General features: G+C 38.0%; 1 protein-coding gene and 1 long non-coding RNA gene across 6 annotated transcripts in view; one reads left to right on the forward strand and one right to left on the reverse strand.

Annotated features, from left to right (window-relative positions):
* DNM3 (dynamin 3) overlaps positions 1-26,036 on the reverse strand; it is a 559,032-nt gene that overhangs the window by 256,397 nt on the left and 276,599 nt on the right. For all 5 annotated transcript variants that reach the window (XM_035010797.1, XM_035010801.1, XM_035010800.1 and 2 more), the window contains one exon: positions 9,134-9,247. In XM_035010797.1, the coding sequence (XP_034866688.1) occupies positions 9,134-9,247 (114 nt within the window). The remainder of the gene's footprint in view (positions 1-9,133; positions 9,248-26,036) is intronic.
* LOC118014475 lies at positions 248-18,004 on the forward strand. Its single transcript, XR_004680291.1, has 4 exons — positions 248-571; positions 1,382-1,551; positions 12,295-12,416; positions 17,979-18,004. It is a non-coding gene; the product is annotated as an uncharacterized LOC118014475 (long non-coding RNA).

A 26,036-nucleotide genomic window follows, 5' to 3' on the forward strand; every position in this document is an offset into this window, starting at 1 on the left:
CTTAATTAAATATTTCAAATATATAGTTTGGACTAAAAAAAACTATTTTTATTCAGATATTTCATTTTTAAAATGAAAGATTTAGTCTTAAGGCTAAAAATCCCACAAGGTTAAATAGCACAGGATTTTGTGCTATTCTACTAGACCTGACACTATAGTTTCTTTAAAAAAAGAAAAAAAGTGATTTTTTTCTTTTTTTAAAGTAAAAACCACAAAGTAAAAATATCATTAAGGCTAAATTCTTGCATTTAACAATCTGGCCTTAGGAAATATGTCCTCTGCAAAAATATACTTCTGCAAAACACATTGAGCAATGAAGGTTTTCACCTTAAATGAAAGTCCCATGACTAGCAAATAAAGTACTAAACAATAGTTCAGAAAACATAAAATATAAACAGGAAGACGATATAAAAATGTCTCACAAAATATTTACATATAACCACCCAATTTTAAATGTTTTATATAACCCGCAGCAAATGCCAACAGGAGTTCACATCTGGATCACTCTACTGGACCCTGCAAGGCAGTCCCAGGACAGTGCTTGAGACCTCTCCGAATGACACAATAGCAGGTCAGAACATAAAGAAGACTATTCTATTCCAGCAAACTCTAAAGGGAAAGCTAGGAGGCCAGCACAGTCATCCTTAAGTGAGCCACTCCAGGATAACATTTCAAATAATATTCCCGTAAAATTTGAAGTTAACATTTTGGTTTTACATTTTTTCACTTAGCTCTCAAAAAATGCCTGAAAGAATATTATATATATTTAAATTCATTAAATGAAGGACATTTAAAAATTTTACTCTTCTGGTAAATAATATTATTTTTCCAGAATAAACTTTTGAGTGGGACAAAAAAATACATTTAGAGGAGTGGGTTTGGGCCTATTGAGTATTTTTCATAAATTTGAAATAGTATTTGCCATTATAGGTTGTTGTATATATTTGTCAAAGTTATAAATCTTTGGATAACACCACAATGTGGAAATGTTTGTATGAAATAATCCTACATTAAAAAGCATAACATAAGATATCTTATATATGTGAAAAAACACAACTACAATCATGAAGAATTTTAAGTAACATAAATGTTTTAAAGTTCAATATTTATTGGGACCTCTTTGGCAAAAAAATATCTAAGTTTTGGCTGACTAAAACAACTCCACAAGGAGTGTAAATAGTATACACAGGGTCAATCCTAAACTCCTCATCACAGGGAACGTGGGGACCTAGCAGGAAACAGGCAGACTCCTGAAAGTATAAGTGAAACTGGAAAGAGCTGAAGATTTCTAGGACTTCTTGGTCTCACAGTTTGGGCCATTCAGGGAGATAGCTGCCATTTTGTTTTCTATTACCTAAGTTACATTTGTCTTCTGTTACAGCCACATAATAAAAACAATACTAAGTAAATATCCCTATAAGGGGATTATATAATCTCCTTATCAAGCTATCCAAATACTTCAACCCACAAAAATGAGGCCTGTAATTTTTTAAGAGTCCAAAGAATGTCCTTCTTTCAATGCGGATTTTGGATTTTCTTCAATATTATAAGGTTAGTACATTTTCACTGGGAGCATTTCTGTTAAATTATGCTTGTTTCCTATGATTATTCCATAATGATTTTGATCTTCATGTTGGATGATATAAATAGAATAAATATTGGCTGTATGCTACCATTATACATAAACTAGCAATTCCCTTCAGAGATTTTAACTATCATTCACACATTTCTCATTGATATTAAGAAAAATAAGGCTTTTTTCTCCCTTTATCAGAATATCCTATCTTCTAAAATTCATATTTTATACATATTTTAAATATGTATCCTTTTCTTCCAGATCTGATTTAAAGTATTAATATAAAACTATATAAGCCTCAAGTCCTTCCTGAAATGATAGTTTCTATTTTAAGTCTACACCTGGCCCTTTTCTAAATCCTAAGATTTGTACAAAATATATTTACAATGTGTTAAAATAACATTGGGAAATTTATTTTCTGCTTAAATGATCTTCAGTGCAGGAAGCTATAGAGTCAGGGGAGAAAAAAAAACATTAACCTTCAATGATGAAAATTAAGAAAATTTTAAAATAATCTACCTTAAATTGTAAGTTTACCCTGTAATGAAATAATTTGGTTTAGGTACCTGATGTAACAGGACATCACGAAATACTAGGTTGCATTTATGTATTTATTTGCTCAATCATATCTTCACTCAACCAATATTTACTGTCACCTGCCAGTGCCATGTTCACTGGTGGTAGAGCAATGAATAAGTCAATGGCTCCTGGTCTCAAGAAGCTTACAATTTAGCAGGAACACTCAACCAATACATATCACATGTGATGAGTTGTCAGTTTTCACCACCTGAAATAATCTCTTAAATCCATCCACTTCTATCTAGTTCCATCAACCAACCCAACCAGCCCAAGCTATTATTATCTCTTACATAGCCCATAGCCATACCTCCCTAACAACTCCCCCCCTCAGTTCTGTGCTCCTTCAATCCATTCTTTACAAGGCAAGCAAAAGGATCTGTAAAAAATTCAGATCTTATTATGTGAGTTTCCAGCTTAAAAACTTCTAAGGCTTAAGGTCAAAATCCTTAATCTTTATAGAGTTTTTCCCTCTCTTTGTTCTCTTTGGCCTTAATTCAGTTTCTTCAACTCATCAGGCTCAATCTTAGCCTCAAGACATTAACACAAACCTCTGACCACCCAATTCAATGTCCCCCCCCCCCCATGCTGTGATCCCCACCCCAGATGCTCTTTAAGTCAAATACATCACTGGATTTATTTTCTTCATAGCTTGTAATCTGTATCTGATAGGTTTTCCGGCTTGTTTGTATGTTTTCTTTATTGGTAAATATCCTTCAGGAGGGCAGGTACCATGAATTCCTTGGTAACTGTTTTATCCTTAGTGACTAGGATAGTGTGTACTACATAACAGGTGTTCAGAAAATATTTGTTGGGAAACGTTCAGGCAGTTAAGAGCACAGCACCAACACTGAGCAGCTGGCTAAATTATTCTCTGAGTCTCAGTCTTCGTCTCTAAAATGGGAAATGTAAATAAAATACTTAGCTCAGTGCCTGGGAAACTATAAATACTCAATAAATGTTAACTTTTAGGATGATAATGATCATCATCAAGATTATCGTTCAGATAGAAAGCTGGCCTTCATGACTTTAAGCAGGTAGAATGACTAGTGGAATACTATTTACAACCACAATTACTGTCAAACTAGGGAGCATCTTGCTAACCGGAAGTCCATTTGGTTTGGTTTAGCATTTTGACTAGTCTGAATATGCAAGACTGAGGCTGGACCAAAGGCTGGACTAGATGCTGAGAAGAGCTGAATGGATGTATACAACAGAGTGAGAAGCACCTTGAGTTTGGGGCAATCCAGATTAACAGCATTGAGAGAAGAAATAGGAGGGGAAAGAGAAAGAGAGGAGCTGAGGTACTGTCCTTGGGCTGGGCCAGCACAAGGCTAGAGCACCACTGCCATACCCAACCAAGTGGGGTGTCCTCTGGATAAAACAACTGTGCAGAGGGGTATGTAATATTCTAATTGAGGTTGTTTGAATTGCTGTAGTGCTTGCCCAAATCCTTAGTAAAGTACCAAAAATATCCTTATGTTATTATTTTGATAGAAATCAAAGGATCTATAAGATCAACCATCCCAAATACAAGGGAATATATGTGGACACACAAGCCTGCATGTCCAAACTCTGTCCTCACCCGCATAAGCAGATCCTCCTTGACTTGGTACACACACTGGCAGAATGCCCTGGGAAGAATGAAACTAGGAAAAGGCCTATCAAACCCCTAGAAAAGATCTCAGGGCCACTTGTATAGGGAATTTCCTAGTCTGGGGTACTAGAGCATGATCTAGAAGGTCAGCCACGTTTGGGCAAATCCCTTTGGTGGTTAGTTATAAACTGTTTAACCCTGCAAGAAGACAGTTTATTTCTTTTTGTGTTACAGAAAGCCCCAGTCTTAAAGTAATGTTGGAGAATAACATACAGTCAGGTAAATAGTTTAATTATGTCTACTATAACCACATTGTATTATAAAGACTCTTTGAAGATAACATGTAGAAAAAAACATGGTCTGGGACACAGGTGGAAACCTCTCTATTAAGCTCATCTATCAGTAACATTACAGATAACACTATTGTAATTTAGAGTTATGGTTCAAAAAGTACAGTCCACAGATGCTTGAGGGTGTTCATGAATCCATCTAAAATTCAAGGGTAGGCTAGACAGATCTGTTCAGAATACGGAGAAAGCAAGAAAAATGCTGGGGACTTCCCATTATAGTCATGCCAACTCTAGTTTTAAATTATTACACAGTGTTATCATGCTATTGCCTCTGCCAGCTTCATTAGGAAATCACGTGTTTTTGTATTATCACCTCCAATTCTTGGCTGAGGTGTAAGAGAACCCAGAGGTGGAGGGGAGGCAGCATGGCAAGTCTCACTGAAGGAATGGGCTCTGAGTTCCCTCTTAGAATCTGAACCTTACCATTCCCTACTTAAAAAACAAAACAAGACAAAAACCACCAGACACCATACATCTGCTCTCACAATATGAAATGACAAAAAACTGGAAATTAGAAGACATGCGAGTCAAAGAATGGCTTTACAGTGGGAGGGCACAGTTGTTACTTGCAATGGCAACCATGAATATATAAATGTGACACCTAAAAGTTTATAAAAGCACTTATTTATATAAGATTTCTTAGAGTCCTAGAATGTCTCTTTGAGGTGATTTGGTCAGCAAAGGTCCCCATTCAACAAGTGAAAAGAAAAGAAGTGAGGCCCAGACAAGACTGACTTGTTTCAACACTGGCATTAGTCATAGCAAATCAACATCCTCCACACCTCACATTTTCACTGTACCAAGTGTATGGTCTGTAGGGTTTTTGTTCAATTAATGTAATCCTGGAAAACAGTTCAAGCCATTGTTCTTCAATCTCAAATATATGTCATAAGTCATTTATATTTATTATAGACTTAATAAGTTCCATAAAATCATACCTATTCATATGATATAATAAGCTATTTATTCAACAGCCATTTAGATATAATGAAAACATACCAACCTAATTACACAAGAAAGCAGGAAGATGGCAGAACACAGAAAAAAATGATAATCCTCTATAAAAATTTGAATATAAATTTGTCATTGAATAAATGAATGAAAATATAACTAACTTAATGATATTTACTGTGTCACATTTGTTTGACTAAGAAGGATAAATTATCCCATAAAAGGATTTCCAAGTATATAGATGCTGGTGCACATATTAGAAAGATACCCTGGGAACAAAGAACAAGCACTTAATTTAACAACAAATTGTCTCCAAAAGTTGAGTTAGAATTCAGGCTAATTTTCACAAAGGAATATTCTAAATTGGGGGGTTTTGAGGTTACCCACAGAAGCATGTTCAGGCCACATGTATTTGAACTATAGCAGTAAGACCTTTATGGAATCTCAGTATCATTTAAAACATTGCTGCTGGGGCGCCTGGGTGGCTCAGTTGGTTAAGCGACTGCCTTCGGCTCAGGTCATGATCCCAGGGTCCTGGGATCGAGTCCCACATCGGGTTCCCGGCTCAGCGGGGAGCCTGCTTCTCCCTCTGACCCTCTCCTCTCTCATGCTGTTTCTCTCTCGCTCTCCAATAAATAAATAAATAAAATCTTTAAAAAATAAAATAAAATAAAACATTGGTGCTAAAAGATGGGAGTTTAGGGTACAAATTCAAGAGGCCAGAGACTCATCACTACTTCTAAGCGCTACCCTCTGATGTTTCTTCTTGATCTCCTTTCCCTGTATCCTCCCTTCTGGTCTCTGCTCCCAGCCAATACTAATAACTACTTGTTGAATACTAGCAGAAAGCAAGGAACAGTACTGTACCCTCCCTTTCACCTGGACAGCAAGCTCAAAGGTGGTCTGCAGTGGTAGCAAACTCTCGGGCAAGAGAAACAGAGCAGAATAGGGGATGACAGTGGTGGTGGCCAAGGAATGATGAGGTGGGAATGAATGAGGATGGCTGCAGTGGAAAAAGGCTCGGCCCCAGTAACAAACAATTTAAAGATAAGGGTCATTTGGGAGTCAGGCATTAATATTTTGAAAACTTCCTATCTTGTTTCTTGAGAAGAGTTCTAATGAGTAACAGTAGCTAATGGCTGCAGTGTGGCTATATGCAGCCCATCAATTTGCTACCCTGAACTGAAGAGTCCTCTCAAGCCACCATCTTCTCTTATCTGGACCACGGCTACAGTCTCCCAGCTGGTCTCCCTTCTTCTATTCTTGCCACTCCCCTCCTTCCACACACCCATTCCCTCCCACACATCATGCCCGACCCAGCAGCCAGAGTGATCTTTCTAAAACATTAATCCAATCATGTCACATCCTGTTGGAATAAGCCAATGGTTTTCAATTATCCTTGAAATAAAATCCAAATTACTGGCTGGAGCCTGGATAAGGCCCCATCCACTAGTACCTCTGATTTTATGTCCTACCTCTCTCCCCCATGCTCTTACATTTCAGCCACAGGATCCTTGCTGGCTCCCACACTGGGAGGGGGGGTTATACTTATGGTTCCCTCTACCTGGAATGTTAGTCAACAAAATCTCCTACACAGCTCATCATTCTAGCCTCTGTTCCAATGTTACCTCCTCCCAAACACCCAATCAAAAGGTTCTTCCTCCATCACTTTCTAGCTCACTACCCTATTTTATTTTCTTCAGAGCACTTAGTATCTGATATTGTATTATTAATCTCTTTGTTAATTCCATAGAGCAACAACTTTGTCATTTTTTTTTTCTTGAAATGGTCTAAACTAAGCAAACAACCCTCTCCTAAACTTCTAAATCACTCCATTGTATTTCAAGGGTCATTCCTATACACCCCACCCCATGCCCAAACACCCTCTACACATATACTTGAATAAAATGGTCTCCAACACTCAGTTAATATTATAACTGCACACATTGATTTTCTATTTGTTGTAATCAAGTGCTCATGAGGGCGCTTTAGCAGCAGAGGTTTTGTAAAAAGTTATCCTGAGTTTATAGAGGAGAGGAAGGGATGACCAGTGATCATAAGCTTACCAAGCTCTCAAAGCTGCTTCCTTCCCTATAGGGGGCACCATGTGCCTTCCAGTGGCCTTCTTTCAGTGCCCACACGGCCGGACAAGAGAACCCCAAAGCCATATTCCAACAGCAGCAGCTAATCCTATTGTCTTCAGAGCCCCTGATACTAACATCCAGAAAAAGATCAATGCCAAAATGCCTGGAATTTGTCTTAATAAATCCTCTGTGGGATGAAGCTGACTTGGACAAATCTAGCATCTCTGGGATTCTTGCCTACATTTGTGGTTGAAGACATAAACTCTGGAGCCAGATAGCCTGAGTTTGAATTTCTGCTTTGCTACCAACTAGCTATTTGACCTTGGGAAGTTAGTTATCCTCACAAACACCAAGTAGTCTGCAATAAGGGAACCTGAGTCCTGTAGAAATGACTTTTCAAAAAGTTGGGTTTTTTTGTTTGTTTAGTTTACTTCTCTGAAAAATGGGCATCATAATAGCACCTATCCTTAGGGTTCTAATGCGGATTGAATGAGTTAATCAATCTATATAAAACACTAGCTATTATTATTATGAATCCTCAACAAAATATTTTGCTTTCCCTAGAATAACTAATAAAGGCCCCCAAACTAGTATGTATTTAAATATACATAAATGATCCTCTGTATCCTTGGAAACAACATATATCTAAGAGAAGATCTCTTAAGGCAAATGAACACAAAAGAAGGTACTCTATTTACTGATTTTCTGTCTAGGGAGGGATCTCAGAGCCCCTGAAGCTGTGGTGTTTAAACACTGGATCTTCCCACACAATGACGGGGATTTCTGAGCAGCCAGCACAGGAAAGAAACCATTGCTAATCCTCAGACTCTCACAACAACCAATTCTACATTTGACTGAAGTCAGTGAAATATATGACTTAAAAATTTTTAAAAAGCTTTTGTATTGGAATCTTCTTTGCACATTTCTATAAGATTTTATTTCTCTTACTGAAGAAAACTTAGTGGTCATACACTGATCATCTGATTAACACACTATTGTGCACAAAGTACTTAGGAAACAGAACTATATAAGACATGAAACTTTAACTCCAGTAAAACAAAGGCACCTGGTAGTGCTTTCAAAAAAATATCAAGCCAGGACTGGAAGAACTTTTAACTCTGAAATATGTGTCCTTTAGAGCCAAACAAAACTGAAATAATCTCACCTGTAAATAGCTTTGCGATCATGAAGTACTCTTATTTAATGTTTGTATACTGCGTTATAAGCACCAAAACCTGCTCAGGCCAGACCAGAGCTATTAAAATTTCCAAAACATAGTTAATTTCATCCATGATTTCCCAAATTTAGCAGTATCATTTTATAGCACTCTAATGGCTCCAAAAGACTGATACAATTTTTTGTGCTTTTATAACTATCAGATTTAAATGAGTAGTAAGTCACAAGACAAAAATTATTAACATCTAACATGAACCAGAACAGCATAATTACCATAATTCTTGCTTTTACAAAGCTATCAAATTTTCAAAGAACAACATTCATATAAACAATTACCTAGGACTGGCTTGAAGATTATGATTTGGACATTTTTCGAAAGCCTGCCATTTGAGACAGACATCACAGCAACAATCCCAAAATTCTTTATTAACTTTGCATCAGTGCTATTAATTTCATTCTTAAGATGCTCTATATTCTTGGGTATATAGAGTTTCAACACATTATTTAATGAAAACTGCTGTCCCTCTATCAGTATCTTGCCTTTATTACAGAGAGGGATATTTCCAACAACTGACTCCTAACTCCATTTCTTCAGGTTAAGGAACATGTGATTATACAAAAGAAATAAAAGAAATTTGAGGGAGATATTATAAAATTAAAAATCTATGAGGAAAAAAACAGTGCTTCTTCAAACAAACACCCCAAGCTAAGTCTTACTGAAAGAGAACCACTCATGTCTTGAAATTGTATATCACAATAAAATCAATTAATTTGAAATTAGAAACACTTCAATAAGAAAACTCTGTCATCCTCCGTGGCTTACCTCATCATCTTTGTACCAGGACAAGCTTTCAGCAGTAAGGACAAACCAGTATCCCTTCGAGCCTCCTTTCATGATGCCGATGTTGCTGATGGTTAGCCACCCCTTGCGAATCACCTACAAGAGCGCACAGATTGGCAGAGATGTTTAGTTTAACGTGAGCCAATGGAGAGCACAGGTCTTGTACTAAGTGAAGTTAAAAACAAGATATAAATTTCAATAAGAACAATACTGTTTCCCCAAAGCCCAACTTCTATTAAGCTACTCAAGATAATTTATCTTCCCCAACTACAGATAACCAGAGGGAAATCTGTCCCATCAAATGAACAAAGTTAAAATTGCAGACTTAAATGGATGGTGGAAGCAAAGCAACTGAAATAGATAGGAATTAAATGAGGCAGACTAGTAGGCTTGTGCTGAGACGATTTATGGCATTGCTGCTACAATTAAAATGTATTTAGTTGATTGGATGAATAATAAACTTTCCATGCCCAGTGCCTCTTCTCCTTCCAGTCCACTGGTCCATTTGTTTGCCTGGTTTGCATCTCATTATTATTTCCACCAGACTGGCCACCAAATGGTGAAAAGAAGAAACTCAAGTCAACCAATTAAGTTCCTTTTTAACAGCTCACAGCTCTGAATGAAACTGGATGAGGGAGAAAGCTGAAACAATTAAGTGCAAATTAAAAGTTTGGAGTTTCTTAATGGTCTAGATTTATCCATCTACTTCTGGTTGTTATTTGTCATGCTAAAAAATACATAGCATCTTCATCAAAATCTTTAAACTGTTTTTAAATTTTAAAACATTAATGACTTGGATTACAGCTTTTATAGAAATTATTTATAAATGCATTTAAGTGAAAATCTGTTTTTTTCTCATAGTTGCAAAGTTAAATTCAATTTTTCCACATGGCATAGTTTACTATCTCCCCTATGCTAGATAATTTTTGTTGTCATAGAACCCAAAATGAAATACTGTATAGAATTATATGATACTATTCTAAATACTAAAAAATCATCCTATACCTAAAGTGTTCAATATCCTAGAGATCCTGAATTATCAAAAAAATTTACTTACTGAATGACTAATGCGTGTCAGTTCCTAAATGAAGATGAAATACCCGAATAATTAGATTTAAAAAAAATACTGATAGTAAATTTTCTTGCTGAAGAAGATAAGTCAATACTAGGGAAAATTGTGAAATAAGCCAAAGTTGTCTTATTGATCTTCAAGACTCTCTCCACACCCTCAGTCCCTGACACCCTTGATTCCCTATTTCAACTTTTGCCAGGTGTCCATTCTCCTTTATAATGCTCTGTAACTTCTGTAGACCTCTATATAGAATCTCATTTTAGACTATGTAAGCTACTGACTAAGGCAGTTCTCTCAGTTGTTCAAAATTACTCCTTCCTCTTCCTCTCTAGTTCAGAAAGAAGGAGCAACACTTCTCAGAATATGATTTCTATCAGCTATATTATAATCATTGTGATGCTTTCTAAAAATACAGATTCTTGGGCCATCACCAGTTCAAATGAATCAGAATATGTACATATGAAACCCAGAAATCCATACTTAAACATGTATCCGAGGTGATTATCATCCATACTGAAATTTGATGGCCATTGCATGTACACATACAAACAAAACGTCACTCTGCTAGAGCAAGTAATCTCACCTACTAATTTCTAGGAAGAAGCAAGTGGACAATTCATTTCATGCTAACACTGTTATCGACCCTATGAGCTTCTTACAAATAGCATACTAATCACAGTACTAAAATGAAAGTACACTTATTATTTTATTATGTATCTTTAGAGACAAGGGAAGTCTCCCAGAAACTCCATAAAGTGCAATGAGCAAATCACTATTTCATTCACTGGTAAAACAGGCTGGCTCCAATAAGGAGAGCCATGAATGTAGTCCAATAAACATTTCTAAGGAACCTATCATATGTCAAGATGAAAAAGGCATGATGATGCTGTAATCCCTGCCTTCATGAATCTTATGTTTTAGTGGGTAATGCAGATCAATAAAAATATAATTTCAGTCTAATAGTGTAATATGAAATGTATGTCAAGCAAGGAGCACTTGACATAATTCGGGAAGTTGTCATAGGCTTTCTTTGAAGAGATGGTACCTCAGAAGAGCCTAGAAGAGAAACAGAATTAGTCAGGTCAGGAAGTAGTTTGTTTACCTATTTGTTTATCTATATGAAGAAGAACAAACAAGAACAAAATACGAAAGAGCCACTAAATACAGAAAATGTGAGGTGGGGATGAAGAAGTTGAGGTTGGGGAGATAGGTGAAGTAAAGTCAGAGTGGATCCGGGTCCATGAGACCCCAAATTTTAGTGATCTCACTCCCCCTGGCAGTACTAAAACAAATTTCAAATACACATGTAATTTTATTTTTAAATTATATATGACTACTGTGTTAATAAATTAGGTACATCATATAGAAATATACAGAGAATTTTTAAATTCTGCATGAAGATAAAATAAATAATATTAATTTTTTTTATTTTGTGGGGAAAATATATTTTATGTCTTGTATTTACACTTTACTATTGACTTCTCAGAGCAAGGGTGCTGGCATCAATATGTATATTAAGTGTTAATAAGTCTGAATTGTTTTCGTATTTTCTAGATAAAAATACATATAAGTAGATGTTCTACTATATCCTCCTTTATTCTAGTGGATCTTACACACTCTCTAAGGCAGAGAAACCAGATTATGTAAAGCAATGATACAGTAAGGTTGCAAATAAATAAACTTACTGGAGAAATACCTCTGAGATAAAATCAACAGGACTAATAACTGGTTAAGAGAGAGATTACTGGAGGTAAAGACTCAAGAACTGCTCTGTACAGGAGCCACTAGCCACACATGGTCACTGGGCCCCAGTGAATAGTTTCAATTCGGGTGTTCAATAAGTGTAAGATGCAACCTGGATTTTGAGAAGTTAGTACCAAAAAAATGCAAAATACCTCATTAAATGTTTGCAGATTTATCATAGTACTATTATATTAGATATACTGGGTTAAATAAAATCAACTGTTAGTAATCATTTCACTGTTTCATTTTTTTTAATGTGGCTGTCAGAACATTTTAAATTACGTATGTGGTTTATATTATATTTTTATTGGACATTGTGTTGTTCTAGAAAGATTCTGAAACTCTTGGGGCTACCACCTCAGAAGGAAGAGAAGGAAAGAAAAGAAGAACCAAGTTTTGGAAAGTAGGGGAGTTGATGACGAATTCAGCCAAGGCCATGTTGAATATGAGGTACCGATGGGAAATAACACATTCAAGTGACCCGATCTCTGAAGCAAAATGGGTATGTCAGGACTAGAGATGAAGACTTGCAAGTCATTAGTGTGTGCGTCTGTGTGCGTGTGTGTGTGTGTGCGTGTATCTGTTAAAACTCTGAGTGAAATAGCAGTGGCTCACAGTGGAATCCAGGGAAATACCAACATTTAAGAGGTGGTCAGAAAAGAGCCTGAAAAGGAACATCAGAGAAATAACAGCAATGAGGTCATGGAAGCCCAAGGCAAGGTGAATTTTAAGGACAGTGTGGTTGAGAGAGTCAAATTCAACACAGACAGGGATGTGGCAAGTGCAACGCAGACATCAGAGTGTCTTCAGCTATGCCAGCTGCAGTGCAATTCTGGGAGAAGTCAAAGTTAATTGGGTTGAAAGGTGAATGGGAAGTAAAAAATGGAGACGATGATTGAAAGAGCTCTAACCATAGGAAGATGAAAGACAGTTAAAATCAGAATAGACACAGGACCAAAGGAGGTGATGGTGTTGTTGCTGCTAGTTTGTTGTTGTTGTTTTGGGGTTTCTTTTTTTTTTTTTTAGTATAGAAAAGAATTGAGCATTTTTATGATTTGAGGAGAAATAACAGTACAAAGTAAGAGACTGGTGATAGAAGAAAAATGATAGAAGGATAAAGAAGATAGAAATGAAAGATAAAGAGTACAGAAAGGGACTATACTTGAACAGAAATGGAGCTGCCTCATCTTGTGAACCTGGGGATGTTGGGAGAGTAAGGGCAGATATATGTCCTTTGTGGGGAAAAGGATAGAAAGTTTTTAGAGAGGTTATATTTGACCTTTCCATTTTACTTCATCAGAGCAGAGACTAAATGATCTGTAGGAGAGTAAGGGTGAGAAGTTGGAAAGAAGGCTTAATGAGAGCACTGGGACAATCAGTCATTGAAAAGTGGGGGGCACCTGGATTGCTCAGTCAGTTAAGCATCCGACTCTTGGTTAGGGCTCAGGTCATGATCTCAAGGTTGGTCGTAGTTGAGCCCACATTGGGCTCCATGCTCAGTGTGGAGTATGCTTTGGATTCTTGCTCCCTCCCTTCAGCCTCTCCTCACACTCTCTCCATCTCTCAAATAAATAAATAAGATCTTCAAAAAAAAAAAAAAAAGAGAGAGAGAGAGAGGGAACATAACAAGAATTAATAAAAAATGGCTGGCAAAACACAACACCATAGAACTCACAGACGATAACATAGAAAAAAGTCTAGAAGACTTTGGGTATAATGACATCTTTCTAGACACAGAACCAAAGACACAACCCATGCAATAAATAACTGATAAGCCGGACTTCATTAAAATTAAAAACTTCTGCTCTTCAAAAGACAGTATCAAGAGAATGAGAAGACAAGCCACAGATTGGCACAAAATATTTGCAAAAGACATATATGATAAAGGACAGTTATCCAAAATATACAGAGAACTCTTAAAACTCAATAATAAGAAAACACACAACCTGATTAAAAATGGGCCAAAGACTTTAACAGATGCCCCATACAGATGGCAAATAAGCATATAAAAAGATCTTCCATATCATATGCCATCAGAGAAATGCAAATTAAAACAATGAGATAACGGGCGCCTGGGTGGCTCAGTTGGTTAAGCGACTGCCTTCAGCTCAGGTCATGATCCCAGGGTCCTGGGATTGAGTCCCGCCATCGGGCTCCCTGCTCTGCAGGGAGCCTGCTTCTCCCTCTCCCACTCCCCCTGCTTGTGTTCCCTCTCTCGCTGTGTCTCTCTCTGTCAAATAAATAAATAAAATCTTTAAAAAAAAAAAAACAATGAGATACCATTACACACCTAATAAAATGCCCCAAATCCCAAAAACTGACAACACCAAATGCAGGATGTGGAACAGGAATTCTCAGACATTTGCTAGTGGGAATGCAAAATGGTACAGCCACTTCGGAAGATGGTTTGGCACTTTCTTATGAAACTAAATATATTCTTACCATGTGATCCAGAAACTGTGATCCTTGTTATTCACCCAAAGGAGTTAAAAACTTATATACACACATGTATGTTTAAAGCAGCTTTATTCATAACTGCCAAAACCTGGAAGTAACTGAGATGTCCTCCAGTAGATGAGTAGATAAACACAACATGATACATCTAGATAATGGAATATTATTCAACAGTAAAAAGAAATGAGCTTTCAAGCCATGAAGAGACATAAAGGAAACTCAGGTGCATATTGTTAAGTGAAAGAAGCCAATCTGAAAAGGCCATATAGTATAACATTCCAACTATAGGATATTCTAGAAAAGGCTAAACTATGGACACAAAAAAAAATCAGTGGTTGTCAGGAGTGAGGGTGGGGGTGAAGAAGTGATGAATAGACAGAGCACAGAGGACTTTTAGGACTAAAAATAATCTGCATGCTATTAAAATGATGGATATATATCATTATACCTTCTTCCAAACCCATACAGTGTACAACTCTGAGAGTGAACCCTAAGGTAACTATGTACTTTGGGTGATGATGTGTCAATATCGCTTCATCCTTGGTTAAAAAAAAAATTCTGGTAAGTTATGTTGGTAATGGGGGAAGGTACGCATTTATGGGGGCAGAGAGTATATGAGAAATCTCCATACCTTGTCTTCAATTTGTTGTAAACCTAAAAGTGCTCTAAAAAAATAAATTCTTTTAAAAAAATGGTTGAAAGCTGAGAATGAAGGCCATGGCTTGCAGGGACACAACTGGCATAGTTGAATAATTATTGCCAACAGAGCTCTGCATACTAGATGTAGAAAAAGAGGAGATAAATGGGAATTGATCCAGGGTTCTGAATTTCAAGGCCCAAGTGACCTAAATACATGGGTGTAAAGATGTTGAAGGTTTGGAGCAAGGGACTAATTCAGGTTACCAACCATTCAGTCTAGGCCAGGCAGAGAAATGAGACCAGGAGGAGTCTAATAAAAAGGCAGAAGATGAAAAGATGAAGAGATCGGAGATGCCCGTGAGGTTAAAAAAATTGCAGAAAGTATATAAGTGAAGACAAGAATGGAGTCTTGGGGACTTAAGATGATATGAAGCAATAAGGTACCTGATCCTACTGGCACTATCATATTAATCTCTCAAAGATGCACCACTATGTCTAGAAGTACTGAATGTTATAGCTAAATAGGATATTTGGTAAACATGATCTAGTCCAGTGGATATATTCAAATGCACTATATGGAAATTATGAGTTACTAATAACAGTTAAAATGAAATCTGTAAGGAAGTGGCAAAAAATTAGATATTACATTCTATGAAATTACAGTCATTTGCATTGCAACAGGCTTTCTCATTTGGAGAAGAGAGTGACAGCCAGCATGTTGTGAATGCACATGGCCACATCCCTTCATGGGCACCCACAGAAGTGTGTTCAGCACCGAACGCTGTCAGCAAGTTAAGTTGCTGTCATAAAATACTTAAGAAGCTCTGGCCTACTCCCAGCCCTTTCTGGAGGAAAAAAAAAAAGGAAACATATTTGCCACAAATGGGCTTTTTGTTTTCCCAATGACAGTCAGTGCAAAATAAAAATCAAGAAAAAACAATTCCTAATGTACTTTTTCACAAAAGAATTGAAGGGGAGGGAGAAATCATGAAATCAAGGTAAAACAGTGGAATAAGATTGAAAAAGGCAAGCATTCAGGAAAAATGGTCAGAATACAAGAGGTAAGAATGCTGAGGGGAAGTTAAAAAAATGAGACAAAGGAAAATAAGTGAGAAAAAGAAGACAAAGACTAATTAAAATAATAAAATTTGAAAAGAATGATGAGACAAATGAGATTGATAGTAGGTTATTTTCATAGAGAAAAATGGAATATAAAATGTTAATTTTGCGTTCAAATTTAAAATTACTAGAAAGAAAAAAAAGCCACCAACATTCAGTAGAATAAGCATTTACAGCCTCTTCGTGTTTGAACATCAAATTCTGTTTTGAGTGTCCAAGTAAACAAGAGCAAGCAAGCTCATAATTACATGACTAGAAGGGACCTTCAGAGCTGAAAGGGCATGTTCATATTTGTAAGGCTTGAGGCCAACCATTTTAAAAAATTTATTGCCATAAAATATCACTCAAGCTTTGTTTTTGTTTTTTTTTTTTTTTTGCCAGGCACAGAAACTCTGAAAGCAACTGTAAGACCAGGAGGGGGAGAGTAGAAGAGCTCTCCAACTTGCAACTCTGCCAACAGAGTGGCAAGCCTTCTCTAAGGAGTATATGTTCTAGCTAGTTCCCTCCATGCTATGAGAACCTACGGATGGCAAAACCTATATGTTAGGAATGAGTTTGGATCTCAACATCTGGCCAGCACACTGGATAAAATTAATACACAGACAAGGAATAAAATTATGGAGAAAAAAGTACATGTGGAAAAGTTCTAATGTGGCCAAGGATTTGGGCCTTGAACTTTATTTGTGAGCAGGGCGTTTTAACCTTGGCCTTGCTTATGTTAGACCATACAAGTTCTTCTCAGCTTTGCAGCTGGCTTTTAACTGTTGCAGCCTAAGTGGAGGTTGTAAATCATAAACTGCTTGATATTTTGGTCTTGGTAGATTATAAAAGCTTATACATAGGCTTAATCCAGAGATGAGCAGCTGCTTCTATAAAGGTAACTGACATACTGCATGGCCTCTATGGATAATTGCTGCAGAACTGCATGGGCCCAGCAAAGGCACAGGGCAAGCCAGTCACTTGGGAGAGACCTACCTTTGGGAGCACAGGCATTCTCAGAATATATTCCTCTCCTGGAATTTGGCTGGCAGAAAGGTTTCTAAGCAGGTGTGCCTGAGGCAAGGATTCAACTATAGGGAAAAGAGTCTTTCCATCTATAGGCCTCGTAGGCCTCAGAAGGGAGAATTCAATTTACTACTTTTAAGCTGTAAGGCAGCTGAGGCCAGTATGTATCTCAGAGCCCTCTTGAGGTTCTAGCTTTAATTTATTAGATCCAGGAGCAGGTGGAAGGTAGAAAGGGTTAGATGAGCTTCCCTCAAGGCCGTTCTTTATCCGGGCCCAGGGCAAAGAGAGAACCATGGAGAACTAACCTTAACTCGTGTGGCTTATTTACAGACTCAAGAGTCACCCTCCACTGCAGTCCAAGTTCTAAAGCTGGCTCTGGATTAATTATATAGGCAGGAGGAAGTCTCCTTAGGAGGCCTAGGCTTTTAGATCAAGAAATTATGTAACAAGAGGCAGGAAGGGAAACACAAAGGCAAAGGAAAAATTAGGTTTTGAATATGCTGCACAGTGGAGGGAGGGAACTCAAACAGGACCTGGTAACCAGGGCCGCCACCACTGCAGAGTCCTAAACGTTGCAAAAGACAGCAACGACGGTTCAGCATTCTTCTCTCAGACCACATGTCTGGATGGCTCTACCCCTTGGTGGTTAAGTGCACAGTCACAAAAATAACTTCTTCGGGAGAGAATCCTCCCAATAAATGTATAGTTCACAAACAACTAAAAAAAAAAAACTGTTTCACAGGCTGGTAGGACTAAAACCAGGAAGGTTTCCTCTGTCTACCCTCTCTCTTTCAGATACCCCTAAATGTCTGCTGTAGTCAATGGCCACACCTACAAAACAGTACGAGAAGTGGTGATTGAAACAGTATGGTCCTGGCACAAAAACAGACACATAGGTCAGTGGAACAGAAAAGAAAGCCCAGAAATACCCCCATGCTGTTATGGTCAATTAATCTGTGACAAAGGAGGCAAGAATATACAATAGAAAAAAAAAGCAAAAACAAAAACAGTCTCTTCAACAAATGGCATTGGGCAAACTGGACAGCTACATTTAAAAGAATGAAACTGGACCACTTTCTTACACCATACACAAAAATAAACTCGAAATGGATTAAAGACCTACATGTGAGACCTGAAATCATAAAAATCTCCAGAAGAGACCACAGGTAGTAGTTTCTCTGACATCAGCCATAGCAACATTTTTCTAGATATGTCTCCTGAGGCAAGGGAAACAAAAGCAAAAATAAACTATTGGGACTACACCAAAATAAAAAGCTTCTGCACAGTGAAGGAAATAATCAACAAAACAAAAAGGCAACCTACTGAATGGGAAAAGATATTTGCAAATGATATATCTGATAAAAAAAAAAAAGATAGTAGGAAGGGAAAAATGAAGGGGGGGAATCGGAGGGGGAGACGAACCATGAGAGACTATGGACTCTGAAAAACAAACTGAGGGTTCTAGAGGGGAGGGGGTGGGGGGATGGGTTAGCCTGGTGATGGGTGTTAAGGGAGGCACAAACTGCATGGAGCACTGGGTGTTATACGAAAACAATGGATTGTGGATCACTACATCAAAAACTAATGATGTAATGTATGGTGATTAACATTACATAATAAAATTTAAAAAATGTAAAATAAAGAAGTTACTATTCAAAATATATAAAGAACTTATACAACTCAATACCAAAAAACATAAATAATCCAATTAAAATGGGCAGAAGACATGAACAGACACATGAAAAGATGCTCAACATCACTCATCATCAGGGAATTGCAAATCAAAACCACAATGAGATGTCACCTCACCCTGTCAGAAGGGCTAAAATCAAAAACTCAAGAAACAACAAGTGTTGGCAAGGATGTGGTGGACTGCTGGTGGGAATGCAAACTCGTGCAACCACTGAGGAACACAGTATGGAGGTTCCTCAAAAAATTTAAAATAGAATTACCATATGATCCAGTAATTACACTGCTGGCTCTTTACCCAAAGAATACAAAAACACTAATTTAAAAAGACATATGAACCTCTATGTTTATAGCAGCATTATTTACAATAGCCAAGATATGCAAGCAACCCAAGGGTCCACCCATAGATGAATGGATAAAGATGTGGCATGTATGTACAATAAAATAATACCCAGCCATAAAAAAAGAATGAAATCTTGCCATTTGCCCCAAGATGGATGGATCTAGAGGGGTAAATGCAAAGTGAAATAAGTCAGTCAGAGAAAGACAAATACCATACAATTTCATTCATATGTGGGATTTAAGAAACAAAACAACAAATTAAAAAAAGAAAGAGACCAAAAAAACCAGACTCTTAACTACAGAAAACAAACTGGTGGTTACCAGAGGGGAGGTGGGTGGGGGGATGGGTGAAATAGGTAAAGGGGATTAAGAGTACACTTATCATGATGAGCACTGAGTAATGTATAGAACTGTTGAATCCCTATGTTGTACATCTGAAACTAATATAACACTATACATTAATTATACTGGAATTTAAAAAAATTAAGTACCTAGAAGAAAAAAAAGGAAGAAAAGAAAAAACACAGGAACATAAATGTAGCCGGGGATAAACTGCTTTAAAGATCAAAGAGTCTATTTGTCTTAATAAATTTGGTTGATTTGGAGCTAGTGCTGGGATTATCTTTCGTGGCCCACCTTTGCTTTATTTCTGTAGTAAGGAACACAGAGACTATTTCAACTTCAGAAGCCCACAAACAACAACCCATTTTTGTGGAGGCCAGCTCAGGGTGCAGCTGCTGAAGGAACCCCAACTCCACTGGGGCAAGACTCTCTTTGCCCGAAGCTGAGAGAAGTTGAACTGGGGGCGGACTTTAACTTGATGTTCCACAAGTATCTTAGACTTCACAAACTCCTGTGGTGATATAATCTGTGGACCTGAACTTCTGACAACTTCATGGTAGGAGGGGGTTCCTGTTTGCATTAAGGATATGTCTATTTTGTTGATGTTTTATTACTGAGTCTTGATATATTAGAATATATTCCTGATGTCGTATAATCATTGCAGAATCTCCATAGGCTACGGGAACAATATGGCTGGACATAATTTGAAACAGAAAACAAGATAAGGACGAAACATTTAACCTTAAGTACAAACTGGCCTTGGATTGAATTTTACTGATGTACTGTTTTGAACCATTTCAGAGCCTTCTATCCATCAGAGGTGCTTGGAAGATGCCCAGAGGAGCCATGGTTGGCTTGGGAGGAGTGGCTTTAAGAGCAAGAGCAGGACTGGTAGACTGTTGATCTGTTTCCACAAAGGGGGCTCACCATGCTCCTGGTGAACCAGTGGCTTAGCCATTTAACCCAACAGAATAAGAGGTGATGGAACGCTGAAGAATACTGCCAAGCGCAGGGGATGCTACTCCATCCAGGTTGCTTACTCACTCATTCCCCCTCCAGGAGGAGTAAAGTGACTTCACAGATTAGAAATCTACAAGGACAAATAGGGAAGTGTCGTCAGGACTATTCTCGCCCCCAGTCTCTCGCTTATTTATCTTGGGAGCTAGCCTGACCATACAGAACACAGAGCCAAGAGAAGAAAGAAGGGGCTTATGCCTGTGGTTTTAAGAGATCAGTTTAATTCAGGAAATATGTTCAAAGATCTTTCTCACCTAAGACACTTGATAAGTCAGTCGACTGGTATTTACTAAATGCCTCTGATGGACCAGGCTCTGTGCTAAGGACCCTGTCCCTCTGATCACAAATGAGGGCCACCATGACAATGCCCAGATGTGTCTTACCACGGACTGACATAACGTGAAAAATTGATTTTCACATCCGATGAACTAATCTTGTGACTGGGATAAAGAAGCTGTGAAAACAAGCAAATAAGGTGAAGCGTATCTAAGCTAATTGAAAGAATAATCAAATTAAGACACAAAATTATCAAATATTTTATGATAAATTGTTTTGTTTTCAAGACTTTACAAAACACCACTATGAAGGAATTGGGTAAGTGACATTTGTATGCCTGGATGCTCCTTTCATGGTTTTACCTTTCTAGGAAATCAGAACACAGAGTTTCATAAGTATCTAAAATAGGCAAAGGTAAGAATACAATTTGACAGGGGCTCTTGGGTGGCTCAGTCGTTAAGCGTCTGCCTTCGGCTCAGGTCGTGATCCCAGGGTCCTGGGATCGAGCCCCGCATCAGGTTCCCTGCTCCGGGGGAAGCCTGCTTCTCCCTCTCCTGCTCCCCCTGCTTGTGTTCCCTCTCTCACTGTGTCTCTCTCTGTCAAATAAATAAAATCTTCAAAATAAATTAAAGAAAAAAGAAGAATAAAATTTGACTCCATTTCTAGGAACTCCAGGATAATAACAATAGCTAACATTTACTGAACACTATTCTAAGCCAGGCATTGTGCTAAAAGTACCATGCATATTATTTCTTTTAATCCACAGAATAATCCTCTGAGGGAAATAGTATTTTCTTTATGTGACAGATGAGGAAATTGCAATCAGGCCCCTGTTTCACTGCCAAGCACCTCCTTGTAGCTAACAGGCCTTCCTCATAGGAGGAGCATAAATAAATAAATAAACAAACAAACAAAATTTATTTATCATGGGAGTTGGCCACTTTGCTCACTTTGATTCAGCCTCTTAGTATTTGCATAAAAGAAAATCTCGCTGGTGGTCTGATTTCAGAGCCCCAGCCCTTAACCCACAACAGATACAGGGATGCTGGCTGGCAGTATTGTTTCTAATAGTAAGCAACTGGAAACAACCTATTTGCCTACATGGAACTGGCTAATAGATTATGTCTAATGTCAGATAAGCCTCTGACATTAAATTAAACTGAGGGGGTTGGGCAAAATGGGTGCAGGGGAATGGGAGATACAAGCTTCCAGTTATGGAATGAATAGGTCATGGGAATAAAAGGCAGAGCATCAGGAATATAGTCAATGATATTATAATAACAATGTAATAGGACAGGTGGTAGCTATACTTGTGAACATAGCATAAGGTATAAACTTGTCAAATCACTAAGTTGTACACCTAAAACTAGTGTAACATTTTGTGCCAATTATACTAAAAAAGAAATAGGAATAGGGTCAATGTCCAAGGTTCAGTCCATATTTAGGCCAGTGGCTTCATTCTGCTCTGTGATTGCAGAATATACCCAAGCCTGGTTAGTCACATTACAAAATAATAAATAATAATAATAATAATAATTTTTTGCACTTCGTCTAGGTGTTAATTAAAAACAGAGAAGATGAGGGCGCCTGGGTGGCTCAGTTGGTTAAGCAACTGCCTTCGGCTCAGGTCATGATCCCGGAGTCCTGGGATTGAGTCCCACATCGGGCTCCCGGCTCAGCGGGGAGCCTGCTTCTCCCTCTGACCCTCTCCCCTCTCATGCTGTTTCTCTGTCTCTCTTTCTCTCAAATAAATAAATAAATAAAATCTTTAAAAAAAAAAAAACAGAGAAGATGATATTTGAAGTTTTTCTATCCTTTATTGATTTAGAAATTTAATAAATTCTCAAGGTTTCTTATGGTTAAAAAAAATAAGCAGAGCAAAAACACCTAATGCATGACATGAGAAAATATTTTTGCCAAGGAGTGATAATATTAAGCAGGACTCTAGAGTCAGACTGTCTGGGATTGTCTCTTAGCTCCAAAACCTGCTAGCCAAGCGACATTGGGTAAGTCTCTGCCTCAACTTCCTCACATGTAACATGGGATAATAACAATAGCTGTAACACAGTTTTTGTGAGGATTATGAGTTAATAAATGTAAAGGACTTAGATCAGTACCTACTTGTATTATTATGTATGTATTATTTCAGTTACATTTGTTAATGTAAAGACAGAAAAAAGACTAATATATATACCAACTGTTTAACTATGATTGAAAAGTAGTGGTAAGATATAAAGTTATATTTATTTCCTCCAATCTTCCTGGATTTTCCATTTTCTCCTACAATATTCATGCTATTAAAAATGCAAGGTGCCATCATATTATTGCTCGCTTAAGAGGCAATTTCTTAAGATCCCCTTAAATGTGTAATGAACGCAGCATGTTGGAGGACTGAGGCAGATTATAAACAACTCAGTAGTGAAATAACTCTGCAGCACAACATAAAAAGAAGTAATTCTGGATTATTACATGGGAAATCACCATGATGAAAGAAGCCTGACTATTTTAAATAAGGAACTGATTGGACTGGCAGAAAACATATTAATAGTATGCAATAAAACTGAAAATAAGGAAATGACATTTAAGATCTGTATCAAATCCCCTTTTTATTTGAAGATACAGCTGCCAAAGAGATGACTTTCTGGTTTCTCTATAAAATCCAACCTTTACCTAACAAAACTGACATGAGTTTGGATCATAACCACATAAAAAAAATTTTTTTTAAGCTGAACTCCAAGTTATTGTTTCATGAAATACCCTCACAAGGGTAACCTTGAGGAGCCCCCTTCCCACCATGTTTCTGGACTCCCCAAAACTACAAGGACTAGTTCTCAGTGCCGCCACATCTGCCATTCATTCTGCCCCATAAAAGCAACTGAAACCTCTTTCCATTGAGACTTGCTTCCAGAACATTAGCCCATGCTCACATAACGAGTGCATTTTTCATGCCTCTGTGGCTCAGCAGGCTATTGTATTTACTGTCTCGATTCCCAAAATTACTCCCGAAGAATTTCTTCGCTTCTCATTGTGTCCCTGAATTTGCTCAGTTGCCTGTTTATGCATTTTTTCTGCCACATGCACTACTATTTCTGAAGAATTCACTAAGAGTCAGCTGTTTATTCTCTGAGTTGACTCACCCAAACTTCTGTGAGATCCAGGCCATTAACTGGGATGAAAATCAGGGCTCTACTTTTTTCACTTTTTTCCTGTGGACCTTTTCCATGTGCAGAGCTTCCTTTGAAGTTAATAGGAACCCTCCATGTGGAAAAGATTCCAAATGATACAAAACAGAATGAGAACTAAGCTCGTCATCTATTTTTCACATTCAAGTACAAAAATATACACACAAAGGAAAAGATATCGCATAATTAGCAAGGTCTGAGTAGAATACGGATCTTTCACTAAAAATAATTCAGAGAGCTTCTTTAAGAGAGAAAAGAAAACACAGTTAACAGAAAATTAATGAGTACCTTATATGTGTCAGATAGCACAGTGAAAATACAAGGATCAACCCCCAAAATAAAAATAAAAAAGAGGCACAGTCCCTGAACTTCAGGGAGCTTATGGACAAATGAGAGAATAAACACAAAGCAAAGACTCACACAAATAAACGTGCAATTATAGCTGTGGCTGGTGCTGCCAAGGATCGGGTCAGTATATTTAGAGAGCTCTGACCTGCATGGGGTATAAAAAGAGGTGTGCTTAGGGGTGCCTGGGTGGCTCAGATGGTTAAGCGTCTGCCTTCAGCTCAGGTCATGATCCTAGGGTCCTGGGATCAAGTACCGCATCGGGCTCCCTGCTAGGCGGGGAGCCTGCTTCTCCCTCTGCCTCTGCCTCTCTCTCTCTCTCTCTCTCTGACTCTCATGAATAAATAAATAAAACATTTAAAAAAAAAAGAGGTGTGCTTGAAGATTTTTAACACTTGCACTAAAATCTTAAGAGTGTAGGGTGGGAGTGGGGGGATCAGGTGGCCACAGCACAGAAAGGAAGAGTGGGCCCTTGCAAAACAAGTCTGGAGAGGAGGCAAACCATGCATGAAGGGAAGCCAGCATGTCAAGTCTGGGAGAGGAGGATGAACCTACAAAGCAGACATGAGTGGCAAGGAGCCAGGAGAAAACAACAGAGAATAAGTCAATAGAAGTGAATGTTTTAATAAGACGAATGGACTGAAAAGGTCAAACGCCACTGTGAGGGGAAGTGAGATGCAAAGTAAAAAAAAAATATTCAAAAAAGATCCCCCAAAATTGATTTGGTTAACAGGGAGTTTATTGAAGAGATAATATTCAAAATATTTAACAACTAGTATGGCATCAACTGGACCAATCTGAAAAGGTGTGGGGGTCACAGTGCTAGAGCAGAGCCCTGGAGGCCCCCTTCTGCACCAGACCTTTGCCTTTAATTTCTAACTAAGGGGGAAGCTGGGGGGATTCTGAGAAAGGAGCCTCAGGGTCTCTGATAATAGGCAGGCACTGGTTGGGGGGAGCAGCCAGTTAAGTAACTGGTATAAAAGCATTCAATATTTGAACAACCACTGTGGTTCCACTAATAAATAGATGCTGGCTACACAACCATACCAAGCATTGTTTCTGTGGCTTGACGGAGAGGGCAAGCAGCCAGACTGGAATACGTGAGTGACAGGGCAGATGGTCTCCCAGGCAACTCTGATTCCATATTGATAAATCAATACCTTTACAACATCTTCTAGATGCAGAAAAACATTCTTCCAAAATTAAAAAAAAAAAAAAAAGAATTGGCCAATGGAGAAACCATATATCAAACAGATCTATTAAAAAGATCCTGGCAATTTTCTCATGAAGAGAAGCAACAAGATGAGTTGTTATTCAATCAGTCAGGCTAAAGTGTTTTAAGGAACAAAGTACCTAACACACTGCCTGATTAAAAAACAAACAAACAGGGCGCCTGGGTGGCTCAGTTGGTTAAGCAACTGCCTTCGGCTCAGGTCATGATCCTGGAGTCCCGGGATCGAGTCCCGCATCGGGCTCCCTGCTCGGCGGGGAGTCTGCTTCTCCCTCTGACCCTCCTCCCTCTCATGTTCTCTGTCTCTCATTCTCTCTGTCTCAAATAAATAAATAAAATCTTTAAAAACAAATAAACAAACAAACCAACCACTCAAAAAGTGGTAGCTGTTATTATAATATGATTGTTAAAACATCAAATATGCCAGAG

This window comes from Mirounga leonina, unplaced genomic scaffold (genome assembly GCF_011800145.1).
Source record: "Mirounga leonina isolate KUSES-001 unplaced genomic scaffold, KU_Mleo_1.0 Mir_154, whole genome shotgun sequence".
NCBI classification, from domain to species: domain Eukaryota; kingdom Metazoa; phylum Chordata; class Mammalia; order Carnivora; family Phocidae; genus Mirounga; species Mirounga leonina.